The following is an 11,061-nucleotide window of genomic DNA, read 5'->3' on the forward strand; positions in this document are numbered from 1 at the left end:
TGAACTCCTCTTTCAAATGCTAATGATCCTGGCAGTGTGTTTCCAATAGTACGACCAAGGAAGAGCGATTGTAGTCTAGTAAGGACCAAAAATTATGTCTAAAGTCTACAGAATGGGCTCTTCTACAATTCCATATGATAAAATTCATATGGGTATCGTTTGGGGTGAGCAGTGGACTGCTCTGTTGGTTCCTCACTGCAAAAGTTCTCTCCCCTGGTCTCAGACGTAGGGTTGGCATGAGTAACACTGCATATTTGCCTACGTTTGGATTGGTGGTTGGTCTGATGCGGAGTGAAGTTGTCATGAGATTTGAGGGACAACGTATGTAAATTTTTCTTTCGTACTCCTCTTTCTGGACAAAGACTTTTATGGCATCTAACCATGCATGCACTGGTCGTGTCTCCCTGTTGTAGAGTTTCGCTGCTTCGAGTTCTTCTTGAAATAGCCTGTTTTGTTCTTCTTGATTGTGAGGGTGTGGTGGGGATAAAAGAGTTGGTGTAAGGGATTCCAGTATTGGAGTGTGCTCCAGTGGGAATGAGTAGGGTTGTATCAATGGTGTTATTGGAGCTTGGAGAGGAGGTGGGTAAAAGGCTATCTGTAGGTAGTGTGGATGAAGGTGAGTAGGGTCCCAGAAGGGGCTTGGTAGCTGGAGAGGATGATATGGTACTAGTATGGACTTTGCATCATAGATCAGTGGTACTGGCCATAGAGTTTCGTCCCTACAATCATTCCCTCCATTACTATTTGTGCAAGGTCCACTGGGTTGTTGATTAGGATCGTTACCTCCTGATGATTCACTTCCATGGTGAATGTTAGAGCATAGTTCTGTAAGGCAATCTCTAACCAGGATCATGGCTCTGTCACTGCAAATTTTGTTTGAGTAGTGTAGATTATTGTGTTGGGTTCCATAATTAGATGTGCGGGTGGGAGAGAGTATGGATTCAGAAGGTGAGTAAGACGATGAATGTTCTATGGCCTGGGAGGGTTGGAGTGCCTTGGAAGGTGATTGAAGTTTATTGGCATTATCTTTTGTAGTTAAAGGACTGACTAAAGGATGATGGGTAGACTGTATAGAAATATGAGAGTGATTTAACAAGGAAGGTGTTGAAGTGGTGGAATTGGATGGTGAAGTATGATGAAGAGAAAGATTTGGATGTAGAGGTAATGGAGTAGGAGTAGGTACTGTATCTTGTAGAATGGTTTGCATGGGAGATTTAGTGTTGTGGCGTGAGGAGGAGGGAAAACCAACCCTGGAATTAGAATTGTGATGATTAGGTCGGTTGTTAGCTAGGGTTTGTAAGGGTGTGGTGCAAGATTGGGGTATTGGTGGTGAGAATGTTTGCATGTGGGTTTGGTTGTCGTGTCCATTTTGCATGGGACTGGACAGGTATTGGAGATTGTTTAATTTGTGATTGGGCCATAGGGGCAAGGTATTCTTTTAGTGGTGGGGGATTAATTAAAGGGCTAACTATATTATGTAAATCAAGTGTTACATTATCTAATAAAATGTCAAATTTATTTGAACTGGAAATATTTGACATGGCACCTTGATTAATTAAACCAGTAGATATGGAGTCATTAGTAGAAATATTTGTTTGTGACGAGTTAAGATTATTAAGTGAAATATTATTAAGCAAAAACTTGTTAGAGTTATTAATAACATTTTTTTGGTTTCACCTGCTCACCTGGCAATTGAGAACTTGAAGAAGCAACATCCACTGTTGTCGTTGATTTCAGTGGAGATTTCATAGGAAAATGTACAATCTTCCATTCGTCATTTGTAGACTGGGTGATTGGAAGGGTAGTTGTAGTGGGTTGTGTAAGGGTGATATAAGAACATTTTGTCTGATTATGCTCAAGTCGGCCACATTTAATACAAAGCTTATTTAGACCTTCGTAAAGGATAGTTTGTTTATGGCTTCCAATAAAAAGATGTGTTTTTAACGGCTGATCCAATAGGACCTCCACACATAATCGTGCATATCTACCTCTTGTTGTTGTGGAGGTACATGTATCAACTGTAAGAATTTTGCCAATCTTATTCCCCAACCTTTGCACTAGTTGAATATCATAAAATTCAATGGAGAATTCAGGCAAACGTAGCCATATTGCTGAAAATGTAATCTTTGTTTTAGATGCCATAAAATTTGGCTCCCATTGCCGGACAGAGAGAAAATGGTTCAAGATGAACCAAGGTCCACCAATCAAAGTATGAATTTTATCCTTTTGAAATTTGGGAAGGAAAAAATCAGAGCCTAGATCAATTAAAGGAATGTTTTCAGTTGGCCTCCATTGGGCAAAAAGTTTTTGCCGAAGAAGTTGGTGTTCAACCTTTCTGCCAAAAACTTTGACAATAATAGCATGCTTCCATGGTGCATAAAGCCTTGTTTTTTCTTCGAGTGTTAATGAGATGAAGTTTGAAGGATCAGTAGGTGCCTCTGTTTCTTCATGGATGTCGAAACTAGGGGTAATAGAGGAGGTGGTGTTATTTAGGGAGGATATACTGTTATGTGAGAGAAGAGTATGGAGATAGGATTTTGCAGTGCAGTCTCCTGGGTGTGTATTGGGAGTAGGGGAGTCAATATTCATGGTAGTATAAGTAGAGATATCTGGTGGCTTAGGTGGTATGGAAGATGAAGATGCATATAGTTTAGGGTTCATAGTAGAGAGAAAAAAGTTCGTCTTTTTTTTGGGATCCTTAGGTAATTTGTCGTCTTTAATGACGTTTTCACTAGGACTAATGTAGACTTCCTACTTTCTAAACAAATATAATTTAAAAAATCAATCTATCGTTTTGAAACTTTCTATTATATATAGCCAAAATGTCTCTCTCAAAGAAACAACTTTGAGGAAAGAAAATGAATAACTTCAAATGTGAATATCGTCCATTCAAAATGGAAATTGATGTTGTAATATCACTAACATAATTGCGTTGAGTATGCATTTGCCCAGTGACTTCAAATTTATATGATCACATCATTGATCTTACAGAAGGCTTTGAATTTATGTTTATTTCACTTTTTTTTATTACGTATATTGTAGCATCATTTGTTTCTTCTTTTAGCAACTAGTGATTGAGGTCTCTCAAATCATCTCCAACCCAACACCATTTTTCACGCCAAACGCTATTTTGGTATAAGATTTGACATTTTTATGCTCCAACCCAACACTATTTTGGTATGTGAATAGTGTTACCCCAAATTTGGTGTAACACTATTCATCAACTCCATTACTATTAATTAATATTTTATTGTTATCTTTTATTATATAACATTTTTAATTTAACATATTATAAATTTTGTAATTACTTATACTTTTTATTTAATATTTTTATAATATTAATTTTACATTTTAATTTTGGTATATAATTTTTAAAATTGTTGACTTCTTTTATCCATTATTTGTTTTTGTTCTTGTCGAATAAATTCACTTCGTAATGCATTAGTAGAGCATTTATGGGAGCAACATACTAATCCTGGAAGTTGAATATATAGGTAGAAATTAAACTAAAATTTATCATAATGTAATATTTATTTAATTATATCTTATCAATAATTTCGCTTTTATTTGAATTATCCATTAATATGTATAATGTATAATGATTGCTTAAAATTTATATTATTTAAAAATTTATGATATAAAATAGTTCTATATTAAATGGTTATATAAGAAAGGAATATGTGAGATGAATATGTAAAAAAGAAAAAAAGGAATTGTTTTATGAAATAAAAAATAAATTGAAATAAAAGACAATAATATAATATAGAAGAGAGAGAAGAATATAAAAAGGATATCCTTTTTTGGTGTAAAAAATAATATAATGGGTTGGAATTAATTCGAACCATTTTGGTGTAAAAAAAATGGTGTAAGGGTTGGAGATGCCCTAACTTGGGTAATTGGTGTAGGCATTGCACAATAAATAAACAAGTTGTATAACAACAACGACCCAGTAAAATCCCATAAGTGGGGTTTGGGGAGGGTAATGTGTACGCATACCTTACCACTACCCCGAAAGAGTAGAGAAGTTGTTTCCGATAGACCCTCGGCTCCAGTAGACAAAAAGAGATAATATATCAGTACCATCAACAGAAACCATAGAAATAATAACATTATAAGAACCAGGAAATAGATGAAAAGCAAAAAGAATAACCAATAAATAAGGCGCGACGCTATAAAAATGGAAGAGTAGTGTGAACACAACATTAACCACTAGCAATTTAAGACAACATCTTATCAGACTAGTCTCACACCAGTAAGAAGTAGAAATATGCTCAACTAGCTCCTAACCAAGCGGTAAGATCAACAAAACCCAAAAAGAAAGGGCAAAGGTAGAATGAATTACCTTCGGTGTAAAGCAGCATTTGATTTTGGAAATATATATAATTAGTGTCCTGAACTCAACTTGAGAAAGATGTAGGCTAACATAGACTATGAGCTTAAATCTAGAACCTCTATAGACCTTGGCTTTGTTTTAAGGTTTTTAGAGCCCGTTTGGACATAAGAAATTTTTTCTTTTTCCAATTTTTTTTTTACTTTTTTTCGAAACCAACGTTTGTTCATAAAATTTCCAATTTTCACTTGAAGATGCATTTTGGAATTTTTCGAAAATTTAAAAAACTTCAAAAAGCTGTATTTTCATAATTTTCACTCACAAAACTTCAAAAACAACCCAAAATTATATTCATGTCCAAACACAATTCTAAATTTCAAATACCATTTTCACTTGAAATTTTTTTTCACTTTTTTTTGGAATTTTACAGTTCTTATGTCCAAACGCACACTTATAGCGTGTTTGGTCAAGCTTCTTTTTGGCCAAAAGTGCTTTTTTTGGCCAAAAACACTTTTGGCCAAAAATTAAGGTGTTTGGCCAAGCTTTTGGAAGAAAAAAAATGCTTTTGAGGAGAAACAGAAACAGTTTTGGAGAAGCAGAAAAAAGTAGCTTCTCTCCAAAAGCATTTTTGAGGAAAATACACTTAGAAACAGTTTTTTAAAGTTTGGTCAAACACTAATTGCTGCTCAGAAGTGCTTTTCAAACTAATTAGCCAAACACAAACTGTTTCTCGCCAAAAGTACTTTTGAGAAAAGCACTTCTCGAAAGAAGCTGATTTTTGCAGCTTGGCCAAACGGGCTATTAGTTGCTGCCATTCTTGGTTTTGATGTGAAACAGTTGAATCTGATGACCGCAAGAATAAATTTTACCAAACTGCTCCTTAACCTGATATTTATCAACCGTGTCCAGTCTTCTGGCATTGCTTAAATACATACACTAAACTAATTTGCTGATCCAACTAACTTGAGGTGGATTTCCTCTTGATAGTTGCTAAGAGTTATGTGCTGATTATTTTCAGATATGCTTGGAAAAGTTAGGACAGTGAAGAGAAGATCATCAGTACTCAATGAAGATCAGCTTTTAGATGTATAGATTGCAGAAAGGAACATCTGCCTCAGTTTTACAATACACACACAGTGATTTTATCTTTCTATTACTGAAACAGTACGTGTTTTACTCGGTTCACAAATTAATACTATTAACTTGTTATTACTGATGTTGGAGGTGATAATTAACTAGACTAGCTTCTTCATTGATCAGTGCACTTTAAAGTAAACACCGTGGCATAAGAAAATTAAAGAAATAGCACCAGAAATTACGGTGACACGATGTAGAAACGAAATTGCAGCTGCATGAATCCAGTGGATGGAGCTAGGATTGACTTCTTGAATTAACATACACCATTAACAACATCCGTCGCAGCTTCACCTTTGTAAAAGTTGAAAGATTATTTTACTATACTTGCTATCCTTTCTATGATCATATAACATAGAAGAAAAGGCAAAAATGGAACGGGGCTGGAGCTTCGTTCAGCTAAATATACCTCAGTTAAGAAGTAATGAACTATATATATTCTACAACTTGGCTTTGAAATGAAGAGATAGTTTAGTAATAAAACTACCAAATTACAAATACAAATTCATGTCGGACACCAAGGCTGTGGATCTTTAACCTTCAAATTTCAGTCACAAACTAGACCTTAAATACTGCTATGAGCTATCACTACTATTATGGTTGTTGGCGGTGGTGGTATGATTGTTGCTACGGTGGTTGCTGTTCCCAACCCTCCTATGATTCTTCAGCTGTGAAAGCTCCAATTGTGTATTCATAAAAAACTGCATTCTCTGCAACTCCAGTTCTTTAGCAAACTTCATCCTTTGTTTCTCCATCTCCACCATTTGTTGTATCTTCGCGCTCTCTGCTTGTTCATAAGCTTCCCCGAATTTCAGAATCGCCCGTGTCAACTCCCTCACTGAATTCCCCCAATTTTTGCCCTTTCCACTAGCTTCTCCACTTCCTCCACGTGTCCCCTGCCTTGAGTTCATCAATTCCCTCTGAATCCTTGGCCTCTTTCTCTGGAAAGTTCCCGGTGGAAAACTATCAGTTGAATCAGGCGAAAGCTCCGGTTCCGACTCCGATTCCGACGTGTCTGAGTCCACGTGAGGCCTTTTCCGAAAGGGTTGCTTCTGCTTCTGTTGTTGTGATTGCAGCTGTTGATGTGGTCGAAGATGAGGAAGGGACCTAACTCCCATAGGAATACCCATAGGCACTTGCAATTTTTGATTACTTGAATATAAATTAGACGGTCCAACACCTCCGGCGGCGATGGTTGGATTGATCTTAGCCGTCGGACCAATCAACTGATCCAGCTTCTCAAAGAAAGGCCACTTGCTCGGACCTTGACCAGAAGCGATCTTAGACTTCTCCAGCTTGTATTTCTTCTTCACAGTATCAATTCGATTTTTGCACTGAATATCAGTTTTAGGTGTTTTTCTATAATCTTCACGGCTACTAACAATGTCGGCTACATCTTTCCAGTGCTTTTGCTTCAAATTACCTCTGCTCAACTCCAGGTACCGCTCACCCCAAGCGTCGATCAGTACACCCGTAGCGCCTTCACTCCAGCAATCCTCCCTTCCACCACCGCCACCTCCACCGCTTCCGCCGGACGTTCTAAGAGGTTGCGGTTGCTGTATTGGTAGAGCTAAAGTCAAGGTGTTCTGAGGAGGAGGCGCTGAGGCCACCGTCACCGTTATCCTCCCGTTAGATCGCGGCGATTCTGGAGATCGAGATCCAGAGCCACCGGACTGATGAGAGTGAGTTTCTTCATCGTGCTCCATAAATTCCGGTGCGCCGATCTGAGAGATTGTGACGAGGAATGTAAAGAGAGAAAGAGAGGAAGTTTTAGGGTAGGTGCGATTAGGGTTTCAGTTGACCGGCCGAATTTAATGACTGTTTTTTGGTTAGTATAAACTGAATTTGATAAAAGCAAAGTTTTAAAAGTTATTTTGGACATTTTATCGGTTGGACGGAAAAAACAGAGGTGGGTGTGACGGCGTCGGTCGTAGGGAACTGAAGGGAGTAGGACACGTGGAGGCTAGGCAAAGGCGGAAATTGGGTCCGACTACTTTTACGGGTTCAATAACGAGGAAATCCGTCACCGGCGTGATAATTCATTACTCATTACCGGCTTAAGTTTTTTCTTTTTATATTTAATTTGTAATAGATATTTTATTTTCACATGATTGCATAATTGACACAACATTTTTTTAAGTTTAAGTCATAATTAGAGGAACTGAAAGGAAAATTGAATATATATGTTCCTTTTAGAATAATAAATACTACATCTACTTAAATTTATGTGATCGTAGTTTCGTTTTAACCTTGTTAATAAAAGAACAACACTAGTGTAAATTTGAATTCATGTTAACTTATAACAACAACAACAACAACATACCTACTATATTCCTACAAGTGAGGTCTCAGAAGAATAATATGCGTGCAGACCTTACCTTTTATAAAGGTAGAAAGGTCGTTTCTGAAATACCCTCGGCTCAATAAACCAAAATTACAGCAATTATGACAAGGAACTATGAAAAATGAAATCGTAACAACAGCCAAAAAAATAAAATCGAAGCAAAAGAAACATCATGTAATAATATCAATCTAAAAAAAGAATACAGACGATAACACTAATAATATAGCTATGAAAGGAAGTACGCGTTTGGAAAGGAAATACGCTCGATAACTTACTAACCTACTACCCCAATTCTTGACCTCCACACTTTCCTAGGGTCATGTCTTCGGTAAGCTGAAGATGTGTCATGTCTTGTTTGATCACCTCTCCCTAATATTTCTTCAGCCTACCTCTATCTCTCTTAGCACCCACCATAGTCAACCTCTCACACCTACTCACTAGGGTATTTGTGCCTCTTCTCTTCCCGTACCCGAACCATCTCAGTCTCGCTTCCCGCATCTTGTCCACCACACATGCCACTCCTACCATGTCCCGAATATCTTCATTCATATTCCTAACCCTCCTAGTGTGCCTGCACATCCATAACATCATCCTCATTTCCACAACATTTAACTTTTGAACTTGAGAGTTCTTAATTGGCCAATACTATGCCCCATACAACGTGTTCGGTCTAACCACTACTCTTTAAAACTTCTTGGTGGCCCATTTTTGTCGCACAAAACACCGAATGCGAGCCTCCTCTTCATCCACCTCGCTCCAATACGATGTGTGATATCCTCATCAATCTTTTTATTTTCTTGGATTATAGACCCAAGTTATTTAAAACTTCCTCTCTTGGATACGACTTGTGTGTTCAGCCTCACATCAATGTCCACCTCCTGAGTCACGTCACTGAACTTGCACTCCATGTATTCTATTTTAGTCCTACTCAACTCGAAACCTTTAGACTCCATGGTCTGCCTCCAGACCTCTAGCCGAGCGTTAATACCACCTCACGTCTCGTTACTCAGTACTATGTCATCTATAAATAATATGCACCAAGGTACCATCACCAAGGCAAATAGGAACAAGCTAACCACTGGTCCCTGGTGTAACTCTATCTTTACGGGAAAGTGTCCCGAGTCTCTCCCACCGTTCTTACTAGTTCTTGGCTCCATCGTTCATATCTTTAATCGCCCTAGTATATGCGAGATGTACAACTCTAGCCTCCAAGCTTTTCCACATAACCATTCTTGGTACTTTGTCATGTGCCTTTTTCTAGATCGGTGAATACCATATGTAAGTCTTTCTTTCTCTTCCTATATTGTTCCACCAATCTTCTAACAAAGATGAATGACTTAAATTTAATTTAACTTAAACCTCCTAAATTACTCTTAATGATAAGTTTTTATATTCATACGAAATGTGATCACATATTTTAAATTATAAGTTCACAAAGCTAAAGTCCACAATGTTATGCCCTATTTAAAATGACAAGTTAGAAAAGTCTTTCTTTTTTCTTTAACTCATTTTATAGAATAAGAAAAAAAAAGAATTGGACATAAAATGAAAAATTATGAGCTTATTCCCTTTTGAGTTCCATAAAAGGAAAAAAAAAGGAAAAGTAACAAAAGAATAAGCAAATGGACCTAAGTTGAATGTTTATGTTTTTTTCTCTAAGAAATATTAGGTATTTGTAGAGGTTTGATGGTGCTCACGAACTTTCAAAAGGAAAAAAGTACTACTGTCTGGTTAAGTTATGTTATGTTGCACAACTTTTTCAAGAAATATTTGCAAAAAATCTAAAACTTTTTCCAAAAAGTAATACGTAATTAATAGTTTAGCTGCTCTTGGATTGTTGGACGTACTCTCTATTTGCAAAAAAATGAGTATATTATAGGCAAAAGAATATTATCTTTATAATTTTGTCTATTATTTCAATTTTAACTTGAATTTTTTTTTGAAGTTGTTTGAGGAGTAATTCAAGTGAAATAATAAATATCACTCACAAAATCTTAACCTTTTTGAGGTGAAATTCATGCCCAAACTTCAAATAAATGGAGTTGAATTTTCAAATACTCTATTTCAGCTTTAATATCATTTGAATTGGTGCTTAAGTTCTGAAATCAAAGTAAGACTTAAAAATTGAGTTCAATCTGAATTCTGTAATTGGAAGAGATTCCTGTGAGATGTATTCCCGTTTTCCTCAAAAAAATTCATTGTCTTTTGTAGAAAAATTGGTATTATTAGGGGAGTACGTGGACCGGGTTGGTTCGGTTTTATTAAAACCAAACCAAACTAACTATATTGAGTGGGATTGGTTCGGTTTTGTCGGGTTTTTCGGATTTTTATGTTATGTGAATATTATTTCATTCTTACTTTGTTAAACTAACTATAAGTAAATATATGTTTAGTAAAAATTGAAAAACTTGACAAACCTAAGATCTATTAAAATATTTTTATGATAGAATTTTGTTAATAACACATGATAATTATTTTTTTAGTCGTCTGATAATAATTTTTCGTAAATGTATACTTACAAGGTTAAACGAATTTAATAATTAAACATAAAAATCAATATGATACCTAATTAATGATAAGTTCTATTTAATTTTAGATTATCGAATACCACTTCAAATTTGAAAAAGATATAAGAATTTAATAAATCTTGACATATGAACATGGAAGAACAAAGAAATTAAGGCATTTCAGTAACACTTGATAAGAAGGTGAACATATAACTCATTATTTAAGGTTAATAAAAATGGAGTACTTCATATTCTATTAAATATTACATTCCATAAGATTGAACTAAAATAATGCGTCATGGGATCGGTAAAAAAACATTTGTGGAGATGCGGGGGATCGAACCCCGTGCCTCTCGCATGCAAAGCGAGCGCTCTACCATTTGAGCTACATCCCCTGTCTATCTAACCTATCAGACAAATTATTCTCATCGGCTTACGTAGCATAGGAAACTGTCTCTTCTGTTTTGTGGATAGAGTATTTTGAATATATTGTATCGCTTTTTTATAGTTTAATAGTATTTTAACTTTTTAATTTAACGGTATTATAGTGTACAAATTGATAAGTCTACTAAAACTCCCTAAAAATCATGTCTAACAATCGTATAGCTGCTGTCTGGCTAACTTATTTTAATTATAATAACACTCTAAAACTAAACAATGACAAACAAAACTTTGACAAGTAATGATTTGCACAAAAGAATAAAAATGAAATCATGACCAAGTTGTTAATTATTGCATAAAAAGAA

General features: G+C 35.8%; 1 protein-coding gene and 1 non-coding gene across 2 annotated transcripts; both read right to left on the reverse strand.

Moving 5' to 3' along the window:
* Positions 1-5,858: 5,858 nt before the first annotated feature.
* LOC104221462 (trihelix transcription factor ASIL2) lies at positions 5,859-7,613 on the reverse strand. Its single transcript, XM_009772537.2, has one exon. It carries the CDS (start codon positions 7,168-7,170, stop codon positions 6,040-6,042), a length of 1,131 nt encoding a protein of 376 aa, XP_009770839.1. The 5' UTR covers positions 7,171-7,613; the 3' UTR covers positions 5,859-6,039.
* Positions 7,614-10,637: 3,024 nt separating this feature from the next.
* Positions 10,638-10,710, reverse strand: TRNAA-UGC (transfer RNA alanine (anticodon UGC)). The gene has a single exon. It is a non-coding gene; the product is annotated as a tRNA-Ala (tRNA).
* Positions 10,711-11,061: the final 351 nt, after the last annotated feature.

This window comes from Nicotiana sylvestris, chromosome 3, assembly GCF_000393655.2.
Source record: "Nicotiana sylvestris chromosome 3, ASM39365v2, whole genome shotgun sequence".
Classification (NCBI taxonomy): domain Eukaryota; kingdom Viridiplantae; phylum Streptophyta; class Magnoliopsida; order Solanales; family Solanaceae; genus Nicotiana; species Nicotiana sylvestris.